The sequence below is a fragment of the Passer domesticus genome, chromosome 3 (genome assembly GCF_036417665.1).
Source record: "Passer domesticus isolate bPasDom1 chromosome 3, bPasDom1.hap1, whole genome shotgun sequence".
Classification (NCBI taxonomy): domain Eukaryota; kingdom Metazoa; phylum Chordata; class Aves; order Passeriformes; family Passeridae; genus Passer; species Passer domesticus.
The window spans coordinates 35,034,735-35,057,806 of record NC_087476.1 but is presented as its reverse complement, the minus strand read 5'-3'; the positions used below and the strand labels follow the sequence as shown (position 1 = coordinate 35,057,806).

The window sequence follows — 23,072 nt, the reverse complement described above, 5'->3', positions numbered from 1 at the left end:
ATTTTCAGAAGGAAGAAGCAGTTTATTATCCATGGGAAAAAATACACAGACACACCCCCAAGTCATCCCTACTAACATGTATTTTTTAAATTGCATATGGCTACTGCATTTATGTGCATGCGCCCTCATGAGTGGGCTTATTTCCCTTATTTCCCAGAAAAAGCACCAACAAGAAAATCACATCTTAATACCTACATAAAAACCTGCACTCTATCATTGTGCTATATGATATTTTGGTTGGTTGGAAGGGGTCACGTTTTAGGGGTTTTTTTTTTTTTTGTTTGTTTGTTTTAATGACAAAGCTTTATCTAATGTTTTATACTGCATTTATAACTGGCAAAATATTAGTATAAACTCAGCAGGAATTTGAAAGTACATAAGCAATTTATCTGGGAGTATGACTTTCCCAGCCTATGAAGAAAAGAAGTAGGGGCTTATGTTAATTGTTTCTTCATATAATAAAGTTATCATAGGCTTCCAGTACCATCTTTGCATTATGTTGTTTTTCCTGAAGAAAACCTTTATCATTTTTTTGTAGAATATTATATAACTTTATAAAGTGTAGATGCTTCTGCACATGTAGTGGTCACACACCTGTCCTTTACAAACTCATTTGTGAAAGCTTTCATATCAACAAGTAATAAAGACATAAAATCATAAAGACAAACTTTTCAAGTGTCAATCTTAGCTGGTTTTCAGCCCTTCTTCCTGTGCTCTGAATACAATGGAAGTGTTTTAACTGATCAATACACACAGAAATACTAAAAATCTCAAAGACAAGAAAATCCTAATTAATTAAACACAGTGCTCCCATAAACATTCACTATTCACAGCCTTGCCACCGAACTGAAATCATTTCAGGTAAAAGGATTACTTACATTAGAAAGAATAAGTTACCAAAAGAACTAGTAATACACAAAAATTGAAGAAAATACACTACAAAAAAAAAAGTGCTACAAGATAACATTATCTAGAAAGCATTGGTTACGAATGCTCAATATGTATTTTGTCAATTGCATCTAACCTTCCTCATTTGCAAAGGATCTGTAAAGCCACTATATCTTATATCTCTTGTTCTTTCAGATTATCTTCTCTTTCTGTTTTCTATAATCACAAAAAGTGGTAAGCAGGGAGAAAATGACCAACAGTGTACAACATCAGATCAGGCTGTAACCCCTTAGATACAGAGGATTATATAGAAAAATCTAATTTTAAAGTGGATGACTCAACAGTTTCTGAAACTCTCAATTCCACATAAGCTAAAGGTAGCTAGAGATGAGCTTTTCTGCAGTCTTCCTTTTTGTACCACAGTAATCTCTCAATTTTAAAGGTCCATGTAGCATAACAGAGGGCCAGTAAGAGGTGTACAACATGGTGAGCAACATTTCATTAACTCTTAAAAACGCACAGCTTTGCTTTCACACATAATAAGGCAGACTATAATCCAACAGTCAATTTTTGAGCATTATTAGATAGAAGACTAAGAGGGCTTTTGAGAAACTAGGTGCCTGCAATAATATCGGAAGTGTGGTTATATTACACAATATAATTGTGCAGAAATTTTTAATCTAGCTGAAAAAAACCCAAACCCACACTGACCACTGTAGCACACTTTGTTGCTGCAACAAGTTCATACTATTCTGTCACCACATATGTAACATTTACTGCTTCTTGTAGACACACCAGTTTATTCAGAGCTGGATTCAATATCCACACATGACTTTAAGTCTCTTATTTAATCTGAGCTCAAGTTACAAAGATGCAGTGTACTGAAACAACCTTACAGCAACCTTACATCTGTAGACACAGATGTTACTGTCTCTACAGTAACAATTGCAAGTGAAGGCTTTTGATACTCCAGTTACTCCCATAATGATTGACACACATCCATGCACTCTCCCCTCAGGGTCTACTGAGGTTTTCATATGGACAGAGAGGTCATTAAGCACACAGGTAACCATGAGGTGGAACAACACTCAGGCAGTGTTCCCCTTCCAATACTCCACTGTGGGACAAAACAAACCAAGAAACTAAAGCAAAACAAAAAACCCTCCTCCAAGTCAACCCCTTTCTAGGAAAATTCCTGAATAGCTTTCAAGATCAGACAACAATTGTGAAAGAAATGAAAGTACAACAACAGAGAAAGAAAATCCTGGAAAAAAAAAAACAAATATAACTGACAAGCTCCAAGAAGTCCTAAAACAGCTGGTAACTGGCCATAAAGTTGCTTACCTCTGTCTGTGCGTTTGATAAAAGTATTATGACCCTCACAGGGCTGTCCCAGTATTTTCCAATGAATGTTATCCTTTTTATTTAAGATAATCTCTACTTTCCCTACTTTTTCAGCAATATTTACTAAAAGAGAAAAGATTTCATAGTGTTACTTTTAGTTACACTTTGTACAAAAAAATATTTCACATGTAAACTATAATGAAATTCAGCACAATTACTCACTTCTCAAGATAAAAGTAATTAATTATTTAAATTAGAATATCGAATTATGCATAATTAATTCATATTATTTGCTTAACAGATCGTGGAACCAGGACTGCTTGACAGACCATATGGTCAAGAAAAATGCTCATGAACCCAGAGCCCTTGTCTACTGAAATTGCTAGTTACCACTACTTACTACATTCTTTTCAAGACCATTTGAATTAACAATTAAATCCAAGAAAGTCTCAGTCTAAGCAAAGAACAGGTTACAAATACACAACAGAACTAACTTCTACCTCTTTTAGCCTTCAGTCATACTCAGAGGGATCAGATCACTATCAGCTTATTACTTTCACAGGCCCAAATGCCACAATTAAGAAAAAACATTTAATGTTATGGCTTGGTTTGATTAACTCTGCCAGGACCTAGTGGTAAGTAAAACTGTGAAGTATTTGATGAGTCAGAAAAATAAACTGAAATTCCCAACTGAAATTGTATTCTGATATCAGAATCATAGAATATCCTGAGTTGGAAGGGACCCACAAGGATCATGGAAGTTCAGCTCCTGACTGGACTATCCTAGAAGAGATACAGAAGTGCTGCAAGAGACAAATTACCAGCCACATCTTCTGAAACTGCATGATCCAAGTCTGAAATAAAAACAAACAAACAGTGTGTTAAGCATTAACAAAATTCTATTCCATGATCATATATACACAAAGTATAAGTAAGTATAGGAATACTGAGTGAACTAAAACCCAAAAAGTTATGCACATTTATTTGGCGTTGAAATTTGACTCCTGACTTCCACAAGCCTCATGCATGAAGGCATTATTTTTCCCATTACTTTTAATAATGGCTCATGTAAAGCTACCAATCTGCAATTATTGCACTTGCCCTTGTGAATGAGGGCTTTTTAATAATCATAAAAAACACACTTGAAGAAAAATTTTACACAACTTTAAAATCAACTTCTTACTGCATTTTAGTCCATATGTAAGAAATTTAGTATATACTAAAAAAATGAAGATATGAGTTGATAAACAATGTAACTCCTTTACATCAAGGCACTTTAGTCATCTCTAACAAAGAGGAATAAAATATTAACTGGTACATGTAAAATGCTAATGGTATGATGAGCAGGTTTTAATACAGTAGAATGGAAATTCAATACTTTCAACTGCAAAATTACAGTACCTACCAACTTCTACAAGATATGAGTGGTCATCCATGATGATTTCTCCCCTTAATTGCTTGTCTTGACAGTCAACTATCACCAAGTCTGCATTCATGTCCTTTTATAGCCAATGGGGAAAAAAAAATCAACAATTTCTATAAAGTTCTCCCAGAATTCAAGCTAGGTAACAACTGGATCTTGTAAGTCTTCCTTCATGAAATATACTTACCTTCTGCTTAGTATATATCACAATTGTGATCAAACTATCTGTTTGGAACCAGTCGTAACTGTAAAACAAAAAATACAATAAAGAAAAAAAAAAACTTTTATTTGAGCATATCAAAACATATTTAAACCCAAGCCTTCAAACTGAGCTTGTTTAACAAATTTACAAGCCAAATAACAAATATTACTTGCTGCTTTTGAAGACTAAGTTCAAAGTCAGTAATTCTGACAAAACTACTAAAATAACTATCTAATTAGGTATTCTGATAGTCAGTACACTGTAAGTAAAATTGTATAATATTAGTTTTACTTAAAAAGCACATGTATTCTCTTTGTAGTATATAAGCCTTGCTTAGGGATGATTGAAATCTTGAGTCCAAACAAACGCATTAAATAGGCAGGGTGGCTTCCAAGAGTTAAAGATACTGCAAAACCACAGTTCCCTTCACCTCCACAAATCAAGTTTTTGCATTCATTCGTATGTTCCCAAGTCCAAACCTTGTAATAAATCCAGTGTAAAGTAAAAAAAGAAAAGAAAGCCTTCAATTGCTAATTATTTGCATGGTCTTACACTTGCCAGGAAGTAATTTCCATCTACTCCTGGGCCAGAAAAACAGGGACAAAGGGAGGAGAAAACACTCCTGACAGCCAACACATCTTAGGCTGTACAACTTCCAGTCACATGCCAGAATATGCCAGACACACATGGGAAGAAAGGCAGCAAGGTTTGGAGAGCACTTCAGAAAACAAACCTCATTTCAATTGTTTACAAGCCACAGTATTTTATGACTGCATGTAACTAGCCCAGAGAGCACACACTCCCAGGGGATTTTGATGCCAAGTGAGAAACTGGACCTTGAGGACCAAAGGCATCATGGAGTAAAATGATGCACCAGTGACATCAGCAGGCATCTCACAGTGAGTTTTCAGGGCCTGCTTTGCTTTATGTACTGTAGAAACTTGAATGCAGCTGTCACATCTCAAAATATTCCAGCTTGACATGATGCCCTTTTTCAAGGCACGGCAATTGTTTATGGACAAATTCATTTAAGTTAAAAAAGTAATCAGTCCAATTGGAAACACTTTCCATGAGTTTTCCCAAGAAAAGAAGGTGAGGGGCCTGCAAATATAAGCCATACATTTGTATACAATCAAGACAGCACAAGAATCAGGAATCAACAGAACAAGTAAAGAACCATCATCTGCCGATACGACCTCTGGCAAGTTGTTTTAAAACAGAACTTTAACTTTCCTACTTATGCAAGGATGTATATATGATGATTCTATTCATTTAACTGAAATTTCAAGAGCTACCCATGGAAGAACTTGCCTTGTATTTAGTAAGAACTGCTAAGAATTCTTAAACAAAAAGTTCGACAGACAATGACAGACAAAGGCTTTTACCTCGGACTTAAATCTTTAGCAGAAGAAGCCAGTACTTTCTTCTCAGGAAGCACACCTGCAAAGAGCAGAGAGTCATGAAAATATTTGCTGGGATGCTTGCTTAATATAAACAATACTCAGGTATGTTTTGTTTGTGTTTTTTTAAATTGAATGTTCTAAGTGTTCTCGAACAGTATTTGGTGGCTTTATTTCCACAAGTAGCTAGACTATATACATTTTGTATTCAGTTTTTATTCAGCACTTTCTCTTGGAGAGTAGTGTTCTAGGACATGGAGGTCTACTTCAGAACTTAAGAGTTCCATACACCAGAGTACCTGTGCTATACTCTGTTTCATCTGTTATTAGCTTGTGTTTTTACACTTTATGATAGTGAAGCACAAAAAGGTTATCTGAATGACTTTCCTTTAACACAACTCTTTGTTTATACAATTCAGATGAATAGATTCAATTTGAGATGTCTGATCTAACCTAATTCACAAGTAAAATTTCATGTCAGTCAATCAAGCAAAGATAGCAGCCTAAATCTTTCTATATAGCACTTTGCTAGGAATTTTCACAGAATTCAGACATTCACTTTAACTCTTTAACTGCATGAAACAGTGTGAAACAGCCTTTGCTGGGAAGCCACAGTTGGTCAGTCTTTCAAAATGTCAGTTGTACTAATCTCTGGCCGAATAGAAATTTAATATATTTTGCAAAAACTTGAGGACAGAGATAGATAAAAGCAACTGCAATCCTGCATCAGTTTTAACACAAAGAAGGCAAATAGAATGATGATGGAGGAAGCTGCAGATTGAACAGCTGGTAAGTGCTGGTTTCAAGCCAAAGGCAAACCTGCAAACCTGAAATGGCTATGCATAAAATAATTAGCACATGAATTCTCAGTTACCCAGATTATTATCTTCTAAATACCAGTAAATTTTCTAGTATAACTAAAAGCTTAAACATATAATTGAGTGGCTCCAACACATGGGAAGTAGATAAAAACAAAAAGAGCCACTCTGGTCTAACTCAATCTGTCAAAACTATTTGATCATCCAGAATTAACCCAAAGCAATTAAAACTCAGTCAAATTACTCTTTCTTTGATCTTTAATTACTCCTAAGTACACAGCATCTGCAGCTGCCAAGGAAGCTAAATGTCAGAGCAGCTAGATCACTGCAAAAGAAAACCAATCACCTAATGATAAAAGCCTTCTCAAAGGCTTAGCATTTCTTGAGGTCACACATATGAACTGCTTGGTCTCCAGGGATAACAGGAATCCATGGTCATACATACTCTTATTTGCTTTTGCGGGTCCAGAGAAATATATGAACAGCCACAATAAAAGAGAAGATTCTGGCAAACCAAGTTATTTATGAATTATTTTGAAATACTATAAGATGCTACATGAAAACAGTGATTCACGCTGCAATAAAAAGACAATGATTCAGGTGAGTGAACCAATGAAGCAAAGTGCTCTATTAGTCATGGTGATCACAAATAAGGAAAAGCTGTGGGTGAAGCCAAAGGCTGATGGCAGCCATGAAATGAAGAGTTTAATGTGACCAGATGAACAGCAGAATTACAACCCTGCACATCACAGGACTGCTTTGCAGAATCCTATGGGACAGCAAAGGTAGTGATAAAGGTTCTCACACCATCTTCACAGCCACATTGGAAAGAGCTGGGTTTGGTAGGTGGATTGCATCACAGACAGAAAGTGAGTAGAACTGCCAGTCACAAAAGGTGTGATCAGCACATCAAATCCAGCTGGAGGCTAGTTACTGTTAGCATTCCCTAGGGAACAGGGAATGCTGATATTGTTTCACACAGTCACTAGCAGCCTACGCTCTCCCAGTCAGAGCAATACCAAATCACGCAAAGAGGCAACACACGGAAGCTTAAGGGATGCAGAGAGTCTGGAGAAATGGGCTGACAAAAACTTCATGAAGCTCAGAAGGAAATGCAAAATTATGCACGTTGAAAGAAAAAAAAAAAAAAAAGATCCAGCAAAACAAGTGGAAGACCTGACTAGATAAAAAAGACTTGGGCAGAAAATCTTCCTGGCATTTCACAGACAAGCTTACCTTGCTTGTCCGTCTCATACCTCCCTTATCTACACTATTCTACTGCAGTCTTCTAATACTTTCAAACACAGAATTCACAATACTTGAGTAGGATTTTGCCTTTTGAAATTCCACAGATCACTACACCTTGACTACTGGATTCAAATGCAAAGAGAGAGAAACGTGGATAAATACTGCTCATTCAGTGATATTCACATAAGTTTTAGATTCACTCCTAACTTTGCTCCAGGTGAGAACTTACCATTAAGCTGTTTCTTGTCTTCAGACACAGCAGAAGAAATCTCTGCAAGCATTAATAGAAAACAAGCACAACAGTTAAGAAGCTACAGTACTTCCCCACATCATGCTAAATTAGCCAAAGCAAGGATCTCCAAGTAAACCTTCCAAAAGTCTTAACGGAACAACCAGGACGCTTCAGACATCAAGAAGCAACAAATAAATGCAGCACTGGTTACCGTTCCAAAAGAGTAAGTCTAATTAAAAAATTGGTACATTACAAGCACCAGAAGTTGCACAGCTCTAAAGGGTCGGAAATGCAGGAACTCTGACACTTCAAAAAAACCATCACAGATTATCCTGTGCAATTATAAACTTCATAGCTGAGAAGCTCACTGAATCTGTTAAGAATTCCAACAACATCTGTCTCACAACATCACATGACTGCAAATCTGACCAACCCAATCCTTAGAAATGTGAACCCAATCCTTGACAGGAACATAGGAAAAAGGAAATTTTTCTATAAACTTCCTCTGCCAAATGATTTTATTTTCAAGTTATTATCTGAGTTTTCATTTATTCTACAGTATACTACAACTATTCCAAACCAACTGACTCTAGCAGAAAATAAAAAAAGGGAAGACCAAGCAGGTGAATTACACAGCATCAATTCATTTATAAGGTGCTCAACCTGATGGGAAAGGCACTGCACCTCTCAGCCACATGTCCTTCCGTTCACAGTAAATCTGTGGGAAAACTAGACCTCTGGACATACCTGGGGCCCCTTTCTGCCCCTCTCTACACTGCACATCTCAGAATGTCCTTATATGAAAGGCCCAATTTATAGTCTCTCTTATAGAAGCCAAGTTTGGGACGAAGGAGAAACAAATCTTTTCTTTCTGCTCCCTTTTACAAAAACCAAAATGGGAATGTTTCTTCTCCGTTCTTCCATATCCTTCCCAGTGCTCTGTATCACACCAGCCAGTGTTAGAGAAAAAATGCAAGAGAGAAATTAAGAAAGGCTCATAGAGCAAAGAACCAACCATATGGTATCCCAAAATTACTTGGGAGCTCTTCAAGAACAACCTTCATCAGAGGTTTTCATGTTGTGCCATTTTAACACAAAAAGAAAATACTCCACACATTTTTAGCTGAAGTAAAAAGAAAATAATCCATAAATTTTTGGTTGAGGTAACATTTGTCTGCATATTCTGCTATACACCACTTTATGATTTCTGCCAGAATGGGCAAGTTGTTCACAAAACCTTCTTTCTAATGAAAAGTAATTTTTTGTATTTAGAAGCATATTCTCATTTCACTACATTTTAACACACTGCACAGAAATCAGCACTGCAATTTTAAGGATGACATGAGATACATTGACGGTAGAGCCCTACCTCTCTTCCTTGGATGACATCACAGCTCTCAGTCTAATCTTGCTGAATTAACAATAATATAACATGCATCCTGACTCCCAAGTAATGACTAAAGTGGCATAGGGATTATGTTACCACACACTAACAAGTGTCTCTGGAAACAGCAGCAGTATTAAAATATTTCAGACTGTGCCAATGTTTACAGCTGAGCACCCTGAAGGGACAACAAGCAGTTTCATGCTGTACAGGTTTGCTGAGGGAGATTCTGAAATAATCTCACATACCTGGGTATGGCACTGGCCTTCCCAGCAAGTACAAACACTACATGTTTCAGTGCAAAGATTCACTGTAACACTACAGAAGGGACACTTCAGAATTTCCTATTAGTCACTACAAAGCATGAAGCAGCATTCTCAAAATATAAATTGACAAAACATTAACTATTACCAGCATTTTCAAAAGACTCTTCTTCCTCAAAAATCCCCAACCTAGAGTGTGCAAGGACAAACTTCAGCTTTCTTAAGCAGTTCAGTAAGCAAACCATTGTACCATCTCCCAAGAAAACACCACACCACAGGAAAAAAACCTAAGGTAAACAATCACAAATCTTCCAGCAATGCCCAGACAAACTTACATCTGCCTTCCTTGATCTGCACTGAGATTGCACCAAACAGCAAATACCAATGTTTGTCCTACCAGTGTTTGCTGAACACTCATTCTCTGTCACAAAAAGAAAGCAGTGTAATCCATAATTTGAAGTCTTGTCTTCCCTCTATACTTATGGGGCCCATTTAATCCTCTATTCAAATGCACCTTAACTAGCAATTTATTCTTCTATTCTGAAATGCAAACTTTGCAGAATATGGTCTTCTCGAAAGTTAAAATACTAGAATTATTGCTGGCTAATAGTCAAGTAAGTAAATCGCTTTTTGATAATTCAGAGGAGGAGGACATATAACCTCCCAGGAATCAAGTAATCCTTAAGAATCTTACAGTGAGAGATTTCAGCAAGTCCAGTGCTGGAGTGTTCCAGAGAAGGGCCAGAAAGCTGGTGAACAGTCTGGAGGGTAAATCCTGTGAGGAGTGGCTGAGGGAGCTGGGGTTATTTAGACTGGAGAAGAGGAAGCTGAGGGGGGACATTACTGCTCTCTACAACTCCCTCAAAGGTGCAGCCAGGTGGGGGTCGACCTCCTGGCTGCGCATGGGGAGGTTCTGGTTGGAGATCAGGAAGAACTTCCCTGAAAGGGCTGTCAAGTACTGTATCAGGCTGCCCAGGGATGTGGTGGAGTCACCATCCCTGGAAGTGTTCAAGAAATAACTGGACACGGCACTTAGCCATGGTCTAGTTGACAAGGTGGTGACTGTTCAAAAAATGGACTCAATCTTGGAGGTCTTCTCCCACCTAAATCTGGAGTCAGATAGTCTACAGACTCTGTAGTTCTGTGATCAGTTTGATTCTTTATTAACAAAATTAAGTTTTTTCAAGTCTGAAATAACTAAAAGCGACACAGGCAACAGAACTGGTTTTATACAGCTGACAACCTTTATCCTGCGAATTTTACTACAGCAAAATACAGTCCTATTAACAAACAAAGCAGAAAAAGGAAACAGCAGAAAACGGACTGCCAGAGCCAGCAGGGGGGAAGATGTCTTTATGTTTTACTGACTGGCTGTGACAAGAATTCCTTCCAGTTGCAGAAAAGTTAGATTAATAAAATCAACAAAATGCATGTTTACTTTTAAATTTCTAACTCAGTTGACAAAGTAGCAGTAATGTTTCTGTAAAGCCTCATCTCAGTGAGGCAATGCTGCTGAGGTTTCTCCATACTTTGCAGTATTTACCTTAAAAGTTCCACACTGGAATTAGCTATGTAGCATCACAGAGATGTAAAATACTATTCCACTACACACAAAGACCAAACTGAACCTAACTGTTAAGATGATGTTATCTAATCATTAAGCAAGCATGCAGCACACTTTTCAGGAACTGAAGAGCAACTATCAACAATTGCAACTATCTTGCAATTTCAGCAAGATAGCTGAAATCACGAACTAAAGTATGCCACAGAACTGGAGAAAAATAGTTGTAATCATTAATCCTTTCATGTTTTCATGGCAGTTTCGCTAAGGATCAATACTAAGTAATAACAGTGTCTGCTTCCCACGTATAGGAAATTTTGGCTGTGGCCTACAAACCGAAAACCAGACTGAAGATTGAAGTTTCTGGTAACCATTACCTGCTTTCTAAGACTATACTACATTTCTCGTTCTCCTGGCTCAGAGGAGTCTGTTGTATCAGCAAAATTTTCTCAAGGTAAATTCAAACTAAAGGACGCAATAAAATGTTCTGGAAAGAATAACTGCCCATGAAGTGTATTCAAATAATTCAACACATATGCAACTTGCCAGATATATGTAAGTGGCTGAAATCACCAGATTAAAAATACTGACTTTTGTTTCAATATGATAGCTGCCCATGACAGTTTGCCCTCTGGGATCAGAAGAAAAAAGAGGGATGGCAGAACAGTAAAAGGTCTTTTCTATGTACACAAACATATAACACACATGCACAGCTGTTTTATAATGACTAAAAACAAAAGAAGAAACATAGCAGTACATTACTAAAAGTCTTCAACTATACAACAATTTCATCTTCAGGTATGTAAAAAATTAATATATGCAAAAGCCTTCAACTCTATGCAAGAATAGATATTCTCCTCGTACATATGAGATGATTTAGGATTTCTCATAATTTCCAGATAATTTTGGAATAAAGTATAATAGACAATATTTCATTCTTAAAACAACTCACCTTTCGGAGCAGCAACGGGCTTGACAGCCATCCTCCCAACAAGACATTCTTTCAGCATTGATTCGTAATTGACCCACCGATGAACCTACATTAACAAATTTTTTTTCATAAAATTTGGAATTCTTACTATGTTGTTCTATGCACTGAAATAGAAAAGTTCGTTTTTGTAAATTGACTGATATAATTCATTTAGCAGATTATTTTTAAACACATTAGAAGTCACTATTACATCAGTCAGTACTTATTTTTACTTCTATTAGAGATATCCCAGCATTAAGTGAAACAATAGCATTATGAAAAAAGTAAAAATAGTTTAATTTACTCATTTATGCTTTGCAATATCTGAACATCATAACCTTGAGCTACAGAATATATTTCAGAACAGCATTTTTATGATGCATGCTACACAACTAACAGAACAAAGACCTTATCATTACCACAATGTTTATTAGTCTTGTTTAGATAAGTAAAGGGAAAAGGGATGAAAGAAACAAACATAAAGAATAATAGTTAAGACAAACAAACACCTCCTACCAAGCTGGTGTATTTCTGTTTGCTTCTGTCTTACTATTACTGAATCATTTGGAAATCCCCTATTTAAGAAAGTAAAATAAAGTGAAGAAAAAGCAGTAGCTTTACAGACCAGAACTGGAGAACTTGTAGAGGAAATGGATGGCAGAAAAGCGAATTCTGAAAGGGCATCCAGGATAACATCACAAGAAGAGAAAAGGAAACAAAGTGTTGTATGACAAATTTGAATGGTATCTAGATTTAAAAATAAAAACTTTCAACTGGACTAGCTAAGAAGATGAGATAAAGGACCGCATCAACAAGTTGTAGTTTCCTCACATACAGGTAACAGAAAGAAATGAAGGATTATGAATGAGAGTTAATTTTTCCAGAAATTTGGGGAACACTAGCAATCTATCAACCTCTAAAAAAAAACATCTGTCAGACACAGAATGCTAAAGCAGAGAGGAAAACAAACACCTCCAGTAACAGAAAAGTCGTAAGCCAGAAACAACAGAAGTAAAAAGCATATTTTCAGGATCTAAACCTGCCTCCATTCCCATGACAAAAAATTAAAAAATTGCAAGCATATATCTGAACTTAATTACCGGAGCTACTCCAAATACTCCTGATGTCAAGACTTCTATTTTCAAGGACATTATATAATGACCCAGCAACACAATTCCAAGCCCCAACTTGGTACTGGATACTCTATACTACAGATTTCTTGAAATCAAAGAATCATGACCAAAACGAACACTTCATTTGTGAAAGGATTAACCAAGGATAAACTCAACAAAGCTAAAACATTATCTACCTTTATTTACAATGTTAAAAATATTTGCAAATGAAGGCATAACATACTCTGATGCATGACATGTAAAGAGGTAACATATTTCCTTTCCGAAACAGGAGATTTCTTTTCTGCTCTTTCACAGTTTCTCAGATAAACCTGGTGAGTAACAGAGACCCAGAGAATGTCTGTTTCTAAAAAACACCAACTCAGTGAATCACATTTTACAACACCATGTTTGCAATTCCTTGCAGAAAGCACACCCATGCTGCAGAACCTTTATTTTCTGAGCATTTTCAAAGCATTTAAGGAAATAGTAAACAAATAGGAGACCAACTGTCATCTTGTGAGCTGTTCACCAGTTAAAGTTAATAGAAGCTCCAGCATTTTTTCTGATAATGCAGCTGCCAAGTAAATAGACAAAGAATTCTACAAGCTTTTTTCAAAGAGTGAAAACTCTTAGAAAAATAGGTCTCTCCAAACCCAGTAGTCATTGCAGCAATTTATTAAGAAGGTGGTATCTCAAATTCTTGCTAGCTTTATTGCTATTTCTGCTCAAAAAAAGAAGTCTAATTGAAGTATAATTCTAATGACATAAAGTGACATTTTCATTACTGTCTTTTGATACAAAGTTTAAACTACCTGTCACTTCCAGCACATGTAAGTGTCATTCTGAGCACTGACCTGCTGCCTTTCCTTAGGACTTTCATTTCCACTGAAATGCCTTAAAAATAATCGCAAAACATGCATTTTTCAAGTATGGTGAACAAGTGTCGTTTGCTGCCAGTTGCTCTCACCTGATCAAAGAGATCTGTGCCATCAGTTCCTGCTGCTTTCATTAGTTCATCCTCACCACCTGGATGGTATTCCATGTATGGTGTGACATTATATACAAATCCTGAAGAAAACAGAACATAAAAGCATATGAGCAGTATTTCTACAACCACTCCTGTCTCCAAAAACAATGGAAAGGTTAGCACAAATTAAAGAGTGTACTAGCAAACAGTAGGCATAATTGCAACAGACAGTAGGACTTCACAAAAACAGAAACATAAGTGACACAATTGTATAGAGCAGAAGAAGTATCTTATTGCATGGAGATGCCAATCCTACAGTGCCACACCACAGTGCCTTGGGTTAAGACTTCAACCTAGAAATTGAATATGATCCTGTCTAGAGGGTAAAAGTACCACAGGCAGGTTTAAAAAGAGACAAAATTGAACCAGCTAGTGCACAAAATGGTTTTCAGTTTCGCTTCAAATTATATTATCCCTGAAGTGTTGTCATAGTTGGGTACCACCCATCACCATCACAGAATGAAATGCCAACAGGAACGAACTCTCTCACACAAGCAAATACTGTCACCATCAGCAACAAAATTTCCATTCTTCAGATTCAGCGACATATGAAACTTAACATAGCTTGTGCTCCTTAAAGGCTTATAACTCTGGTTGTATCTGTCCCAGTAAAAGGGCTCAACATTGTTTCTACATTTCCAGCAACATAAAACAACACTTCTTCACTGGTCTGAAATTATGAAGTCTAATTATTGTTGCTAGGCAACTGGTTTATTGGAGCCTGAAGAAGGTAGCTATTAAAAAAAATTACTACAGACATATTACTGTTAACATGATTATTGCATCCCTACCTGCCTGAATATTTGAAGATATTTAACATTATCAAAACAGGAAGCTACCAAAAACAGAACTGTGCCAGCGCTTGCAGAAAAAACTTTGAAGACATTGGGAAGTGTACATTAATTACTTCAGAAGGACAGAAAGGCATTCAGCACTGAGCCTGGGGCAGACATACTTGGAGCAATCCTAGCTGGCAAGAACAACCACCCCAGCCAACAGCAAAGACCCAGCCAATAAAAAAGGAAAGATCTTTGCACACTTTACTGAGCTGCTCTTCTGATGGCTGTATTCACTGTGCCATCTTGTGTGCAGCAGTGATTACTGCACACAAAAAATTACAAGATTCTGTATAGCCATGGCCTCCTGAATATTACTCAAATTTACTGTCAAACTTGCTGGAGCAAAAGGAATATCATTTGTACACCCTTCATGCATTTTAACTCCCCTGAACCCCCTTTATCTACAAATTTGTGCCCTATATGACAGCTTTCTTTGATCATACTGGGGTTTTGAACCAGGTTAGTTCCTCTTCTTCTTTTACTTCACATTGCTCCAATGGCTTTCTGCTCTTTATTTTAGAGACACAGTCTAACTATCAATGCAGAAACCTAATTAAGCTTTTATATAATTATATTCTTTTACTACCTGTCCACATAGGAGGGCTACCATGATTTCAAGTTATGATGTTTTTTCACTAGTCATCTGAGAACACAGAAAAGGCAGATCTGGAAAAATTTAAGGAAAGATACAGAAGCAAGTTGATGGAGTTTTTGTAAAAACCAGCCTCAGAGAAGCAGTAAAGGTAAGATGAGATTAAAATGAAAACACAGGCATTGTTAGGCAATAATTCTGTCTGCAGTAAATGTTCCTTTTTCAGAGTGAAAAATGAACAGATGAACATAGCAAACAAGCTTTCCTTAGCTCTCCTCCCACTGTAGTTTTACTAGGACATGCAACTGCAGCACTATTATTTTGCTCAAAGGCCAGTATTGAATAACATTTTACCTTGAATTCCACTCCCATTCCTTTTAACACCCAACAATAATACAATCACCCTCACACAGAAATTCTTAACTTTCTTTCACTGCAGTTCAGACATGACATTTTATTAAAAATCAATGCTGTTCCTTACTAGATCAATGTTATCACTAACAGATTAAGAAGATCAGAGTAGCTAATGGGACATTTCTGTAGAAAGAGTGGTTCTATCTTCATAGAAATTTGTGTTACCTCCTAATAAATTTATGGTGATATTAGTGTATTTTAGCCTCTAAATGACTAAACTGCAGGGCAAATGTTTTGCTCCTTTCTGTAGGACAATTAGGAACTTCATTTGCAACTTTGAAAATACTCTTGTAACCACAGCTATTGCCCCAGGCCACCTTCACACACTGCTAATGTGTAACATATGATTCAACTTCTGAGCTAAAATTTCATTAAAATAATAACAGAAATAGAATTGCATAGTTACCACAGGTATTTGTCATTATAGTCAGAGATTGCAGTTGCACTGGTTGGCAACTGTCATTTGCTCTACTAAGTTTTATGAAGTAGTATGTGTGCTTTCACAATTATTTCCTAAAGACCATTCTCCAGGTTTAAGTAGTATTTTTAATATTTATATGGTTTTGGATGCTCTAAAGCAATCCTTAAAAACAGTCAACTGCTCAAAATAATAAACTGTCCAAGACTGACGAGTGTACATGTCAGCATTTTCAAAGCCCTATTTTCTTCTATTTTCTTGCTAAGTCCTTTTTATTTGATACATTACCTGAAATCTTGTATTTTATTATTTTCATAGGCAGCTATAAAATAGTTATAAAATATGCCAATTTGGAAGATTTATTTTGAAAGGCTTGAAAGCAAAGAAAATCTTTGTAACACAAAATGTCTTACTTGAAGCTATGCCAAAGTATGTCAAGATTACACCTGGCCTAAACACAGGAAGTGCATAGTTTCTCTTGGAGTGTGGCTTTCCTTTGTGTTTTTTGAGTTTTGTTTCTTCTTCTTTAAGTACAGAAAAGAGAAGCCAGGTAAAAAATGCAGAAGAAAAGTCACAGCAACCAACCTCTTATACATATCCAGCAGTCCTCCTTTTTGTTGTGTTTCGAGAGCTCATCTTCAGTAACTTCAATCAGCCTCCCTTTCAAACCAGTCAAGTCCTTCCCACTTTTAGTTAGCCGAATCCAATCCATAAGACTCCTTCCTGGTTTTAAAGGTACCTGAAAAATAACAAATAAACAAACAATTTCAACTTTAAAGGAAGAAAAAGCCATTCTAAGAATACACTTTTCTAAGCTCCATAGGAGGGCTCAGACGAAAACAAAAGAGAAATAACCCAACTCATATTATTCACTGCTATTTGGGAGCCCTACTCAGGAGAAAGGGTGCTTAAGGGAGTGTTCTGGGTAGTGACACAGAAATTACTGAACAGCAACAAACATTCAGATTACTCTTCCCAAAGCAAACTGAAGACACAAAGTCTGCCTGTGGTGGGAAGATACGGTCTGGAAAACTATGAGCAATAAAGAAAGGAAATTAAAAAATCATGGTCAGGTAAGAGTTTTGCCTTCACAGCATTCATTAAGACTTTTCACAAGCCCTACAGCAACTGGAAGCCTGACCCAGAGAAAGCTGGGACAGAAGTTCTAGTGGCTTTCCAGAGAAGTATTGCCATGGTCTGCCTGTCCCAAAAGGCAGAACAAGATCTTCAGGGTATCTAACACCTTCCTTTTCAACAGCACCTAGTGAGTAATGGATACCCACAGAATGTCTGTTTCTAAAAAACACCAACTCAGTGAATCACATTTTACAACACCATGTTCGCAATTCCTTGCAGGAAGCACACCCATGCTGCAGAACCTTTATTTTCTGAGCATTTTCAAAGCATTTAAAGAAATAGTAAACAAGTAAGACCACAGTCTGGGAACCCTTTTGATCCAAGCTTTAACAACAGGAAACAGGGTTAAAGAACTGCGGTCTTACAAAACCGCAGGAAAAAACAGAAGCAAAATAAACTAAAGCGTACATAAACTAACATTTCTTAATGCAACTTTAGTCCACATCTGCTTTCCAAGCAAGGTCTCTAGACAACAAGTATTCTCAAAACCCGTCCAAAGATGAAGATTCAGCATTAAAAGCATGAGCTGCAGGCAGTAATTCCAAGGTGAAAGCCTCCATCTCTGCCCAGGAGAACAGCAGGGCAGGGAGCGCCGGAAGCGTTATCACCGCCGCCCTCAAACGAGAAGCACCAAACGCTTTCCAGCGGCGCAGCCGAGCCGGCCCCGGGCCCGAGACCCTGCCGCGGCTGGAGGGGGGTGGCCGGCGGCAGCCCAGTCCCAGCTGCAGCCGGGAACCGGCCGGGAACGACCGGGATCCACCGCAGCTCGGCCGGCGGGGCGGGGCCGGGCCAGGCAGCCACCGCACCGGGAAAAACGCCGCCGCCCTTCACCCCCGCAAGCGACCACCGGCGGCAGGGCCGCCCGTACCTTGCTGCGGCCACCCGCTGCCGCTCGCTGCTGGGAGCCGGGCGCGGGGAAGGCCGACGGCGTCACGTTCAGCATCGTGCCGGGCCAGGCCGCAGCCGGGCCCGCCGGGCGCAGCGCTGGGGCACAGCGCGCAGGCTCCGCCGCGCCGGGCGGGGCCGCGGCCCGGCCGGGAGCGGGGCCGGCGCCTTCGGCTTCGGCTTCGGCTCGGGGGCGGCGCAGGGGAGAGCCCCCGGGACCGGACATCCCTGTGGGCAGGGAGCAGCGCGTACCCCGCCCGCCGCCTCGTCCCCCCAGGCGAGGGGGATGCCTGCCCCTGCACTGAGATCGGTTTTCCGTTCCGGTGCCCCCGCGCCCGGTGCTGAGGCTGGAAGGCTGTGGCAGACATAGCCGGTGCACCCCACGCTCCGAAGGCTCTGAAGTGTGGGTGAGGGCCCGCTGCGATCCTGCTGCAGGGCCCTGGGAGCGCGGGACAAGCACTCCCTGGCTGGTGCTGGCACCCGGAGCGCACAGGGCAGCGGCAGGGCCAGCACAGCACACAGGCACTACTGACACAGGCACTGCCTTTAAATTAAAGCTTTGCATTCGTTTTGTTCTTTTACGGGCTTTGGCCTTCACGATGACTGATGCCCAACTTTGTTTCAATTATTAAAACTAAGCTCACTATTATGACAACTCAGACCTTTTTCTCATTTCTTGATGTCCACTTTACAAACAAATGCAGTATGAAACTATCACTTTTTTGTATAACAACACAGCACAAATACATGAGAACACAAGTGATGTGAGGCAAATTCTTCTACACAACAAGACCTAGATTAGAATTTGGACTCTTTTCTCCGTTTCAAAAACAGCTATATTGTTTCTCTTCTCCATGTTTGAAATGCTGTTGTAACAGCGGACACAACATAATTGGCATACTTAATCCAATGATTCCTTGATACGCTTCCGTATGGAGCGCACTAAATCACAATGACAAGCTTTCCTTGTGTCCTCAGACTTTGAGAAAGTCACAACCAAAGAGCCCTTCTGAGTAAGGCATCTGTTCTCTGCTTCCAAAATTGGCGTTCAGCTTAAGATCTACAAACTATAGGACCTCAGATAGAAAAATTCTAATCAATACCTTTCCCACTTAAACCAGGACAGGAAAGGAACCAAAGGAAAAAGGATTAAATTACAAGACATCTCAGTTTTATTAATAATAACTTACATAGAAATAAATTATCTTTAAAAATACTATAATACATATTTATATTAGGTTTAAATTAAGTCTTCGAAGTAGCATTAGTCTTCCCTGCAGTCAGCAACCTGATTCTGTTCTTGAATCTTGTTCCAGTTGATCTTCATCATCTTCACTATCCGAATCTTCATAAAAGGAAATTGTAGCCTGAACTGGGAAGTTTTTCAGAAGTGCTTCAGCTTCCTGATACAAGTAATCATAGCACCTTGATTTGGGCCAAAATAGTCTGAAACAAGTGTACAATAGATTTGCTTATTGTTATTACGTATTTTACGTATACAAAAAAACAAGGTGAAATTCTACTAAAACAAGCATCCTACAGAGCTTTTCCTTACATGCTCAATTGCTAAGTTGCTTTCTACATTCAATTAAGAAAAAAAATTCTCAGAGTTTTTATTTTCGTCTAAAGAGACAAAGATGATTTAGAGTGCTAGTTTTGCAGCAAAACTACGAAAGCCCAAGACTCTGCATCTGGAACTTCCCACTCCAGTACCTCAATAACAGTATTCCCTGGGGATCTGATCCAAGTAGTACTGCCCCTACTGGGGCAGTATTCCTAAGGAATATAATGGGCATCAAACAGGATCAAAAATACATTTGAATCAAGTATTAGTAGTTTTCTTACAGAAGGTCCCCGGCCTAGCTGGTTGTTGATACTTTTTTCACACCATTGTAAGATTCAAAGGAATGCTAACAGTCTAGTGGCGATCAGACCTTGATATTTCATCTGTCTTTCCAAGAACAATCAACAGACTGGAGTCTGTTGAAGAAGTCAACAGTGTTAAGGAAGATGTCCCACAGATGCAGATTTTAAAGCAGTCTGCAGAAATCACAAAATATGTTGATAAGATCACAGTTAGCATGGGCTACCAGCTAATGACAATATATTGCAATTAATTTACTCCAAGTTCCTGTTCCTTTTCAACTACTGTCCTCTTTTGCTTACAGTTTGGAAATAGCTAGAAGGAATAGACCATGGAAGTTCCAAGAGCTGAGAGACTAGCACCTACAACATAACGAAATGCTGGCTATGGATTGTTTAAAATAGAAATGCATTAAGAAACAGAAGTAGACAGCTTTCTAGCAATTACAAGAAATACTCTTTAGGCTACTGTGTAACAGAACACTGCTTCCTTGGCAGCACAAAGTCACTGTTACTTTTGTAACAGGTCTCCATTCCCAATGTTCCCTGCAACAGCCTTCACTCAAACCTAAGCATTGGAGCAGTCACAGTGAAGTCTGCCTGTACAGTTGCTTAGTTAGTGCATCAGTAGTTGAATGATGAAAGCCTAGATTTGAAAGAAAGCCACTTCTTGCCTGGAAAAATTACCTGTGCAATTATTTTAAGCATCTGGCAACACCTAGCAGCATTTCTGAATACAGACTCTCCTACAGATTCAACGGTTGTTATTTTCTTTATTTCCTTTTCAGAACTGACAGTGCAGGTACTATCATTGCCTTTATCATTAAAGCAGCAAGTGTTTTCCTTGGCAATGGTGGCTCAGCAGTGCATACCTTTTCTTCCTGCCACTCTCTCCCACGCCTCCACCTGCTTCTTTGCTGTGGGAGGGCGCTGGATGTTTGCGCAGCAACACAGCCTAGGAACTGCACCCCCGTGGGCACGGGAATGAGTAACAGGGTGCTTCAGCCAATGCCACTACCACCAAAAAACACCCACAGAACCGTGTAATAGGGCTTAAGTCTCACACCACGGAGGCACATCAACAACTCAAACCTATTAAATACAGGAGTCCTGGGAATCATTTGCCCAAGGATCTGACAGTTAAAAATCACATGGACAGCCAATTCATTCCCAACGCACTTTAATATCTACGTAAATATATGCGTGGAAGCAAAACGGGCGGGAGAGCTAATGCTAAGACAATACACTGGCGAGCGAGGGACTCTCCTGGCCGCTCAGCGCCACGGCCCCTGGTGCCCCGAGGTCCCCCGCGGGAACGGGCGGCGGCCGGGGACTGCCACTTACCTGACGGGGTGCGTGTACTGCGCCAGCTTTCGGGAGGCTTCCGCCAGCCCGCCGGGGCTGTGAGGCTGCGGGGAGAGAGCAGAGGTCAGCCCGCCGGCACGGCACAGGGCCCTCCCCGAGCATCCCCGCCCCGCCGGGACTCCCCCGCCGAGCGCCGGCGATGCCGGCGGCCGATGCTCCCTCCGCCGCGCCGCTCCGCACTCACCGCGGCGGGGCCGGGGCTCCGCCGGGCCGCCTCGGCCGGCGCGGGCACCCACGGTCTCCAGAAGGGCGCAGGGCTGCGGGGCGAGGGCAGGGCCGTCAGCGCAGCGCCGGGCCGCCCCCCGCACCGGGAGGAGGAGAGGGGCGAGCAGCCCTGCGGGGGCAGCGCCGCCGAGAGCGGGCGGGGGCGGCAGCCGCCCTCCATCCTCCGCCGGTCCGCGGCCGCTCGCTGATCGCTGATCGCTGCCGCCCGCGGGCCCGCAGGCTTTTATAGCCGGCGGCGGGCGCTGCGCGGCGCGGAGCCCCCACCTCCCCCGGCTCATCTGCCAGCGCCATGCACAGAAAGGCTCCGCGCGAAGGCGCCGCCGTGTAAACACGGGGCGCGGGCATGCCCCAAATGGCCCGGGGAGGGGAAGCGGGCGTGGGGGGGATTTGGCGAGTCGGTGTTAATCGCACTCGAGCAGACACATGGCAGCTGCCGGGGGGCGGGCGGGGACAGCCCTGTGGGAACGGAGCGGGGGGCGGCGGCACCGGGGATGCGCCCGGCCGCTCTGCGCCCCGGCGGCGGGGTCCGGCCGCCGCGACCGCGGCCTTTTGTTGTTCCAGCCGTGTTTGTTTATGCCCCGGAGCGGCGAGTCACGGCGTGTGGGCACTGCGACCCGCCCGCGGATGGCAGCTCCCCGCGGGAGCAGGCACGGACAAAGGGACCCCGTCCCGGGGTGGCGGAGGACATGACGCCCTTTGGAGCGCTCCTTACTCAATAACGCGCCTGCCCCAGTGCGCTCCCTGACGTGTTCCCTCTCAGGCAACGGTGGTGGTTCTTTTTATATATTTACATCTATATATGCACACCACCCGCCCCCCCTTTTTTAATAGGGTATTTTTACCTAGGCTGCCTTAATTATTTTTGACTGTGGTCCCAATACTTCGTTCCGCTGCTGGCACTGGATGCTGTCACTACATGTACAAGGTTTTACACGGAGCTCCTGCCGTTTCCATGTTCCCCGGTACCAAGGGAGTTTACTTTTGTTTCTGTTTTTATTTATTGTTCTTGTTTCCTCTTTTCTTTCTGAGGTTGCAGTCAGTGGTGCGCGTGAGAGAGGCAGAAACAAGTTACATAAGAGCTGGTAAACAGTAATAATATCAGCCTTAAGGACTAGGAGGGTTGGCGGGATAGAACTGTCCTACATGCTGAAGGAGGGCTTACACCCCAGGTAATTTATTGTCCCATTACAGACCACATTACTGAGGCACTGTTTGGAATAATATTTTGCCTTCTTGAGTTTGCCTGAGGCATAAGGAGTGTGTCTACCTTAGCATTGCCCAAGAATAACTGCAAGTAGCTGCTGCTCTAAAAAGAGTAGCTACAGACTTGTGACTCTTCCACGTCATCTTCAGCACAATCCATGTCACTAAACAGTACCAGCAGTACCAGTTGTAAAAAATGTTACATGTTAGAAGCTGTGTGGGAAATGTAATCAGGTTAATGTTTCACGTCCTAAAG

At 40.5% G+C, this 23,072-nt stretch overlaps 2 protein-coding genes across 5 annotated transcripts in view; both read right to left on the bottom strand.

The window, feature by feature from the left end:
- The window catches only part of LOC135296340 (cytochrome b5 reductase 4), a 30,086-nt gene extending 11,793 nt beyond the window's left edge, over positions 1 to 18,293 (bottom strand). The window contains exons 1-10 of one of the 4 annotated variants that reach the window (XM_064412561.1): positions 18,144 to 18,293; positions 16,724 to 16,877; positions 13,816 to 13,916; positions 11,716 to 11,800; positions 7,553 to 7,594; positions 5,243 to 5,297; positions 3,843 to 3,900; positions 3,638 to 3,731; positions 3,054 to 3,086; positions 2,233 to 2,355 (exon numbers count right to left, since the gene is read on the bottom strand). In XM_064412561.1, the coding sequence (XP_064268631.1) occupies positions 2,233 to 2,355; positions 3,054 to 3,086; positions 3,638 to 3,731; positions 3,843 to 3,900; positions 5,243 to 5,297; positions 7,553 to 7,594; positions 11,716 to 11,800; positions 13,816 to 13,916; positions 16,724 to 16,877; positions 18,144 to 18,218 (820 nt within the window). In that variant the 5' untranslated portion in view covers positions 18,219 to 18,293. Of the gene's footprint in view, positions 1 to 2,232; positions 2,356 to 3,053; positions 3,087 to 3,637; positions 3,732 to 3,842; positions 3,901 to 5,242; positions 5,298 to 7,552; positions 7,595 to 11,715; positions 11,801 to 12,358; positions 12,406 to 13,089; positions 13,726 to 13,815; positions 13,917 to 16,723; positions 16,878 to 17,693; positions 17,929 to 18,143 lie in introns of those variants that run through there. The other 3 variants (XM_064412562.1, XM_064412563.1, XM_064412566.1) reach the window with 3 other exon arrangements.
- Positions 18,294 to 19,309: 1,016 nt separating this feature from the next.
- Positions 19,310 to 22,070, bottom strand: RIPPLY2 (ripply transcriptional repressor 2). Its single transcript, XM_064412567.1, is given in 4 exon segments — positions 19,310 to 19,606; positions 21,368 to 21,432; positions 21,573 to 21,812; positions 21,814 to 22,070. Coding segments are annotated over 4 exon segments (549 nt in total). The 5' UTR covers positions 21,892 to 22,070; the 3' UTR covers positions 19,310 to 19,440.
- Between the last annotated feature and the right edge of the window lie 1,002 nt (positions 22,071 to 23,072).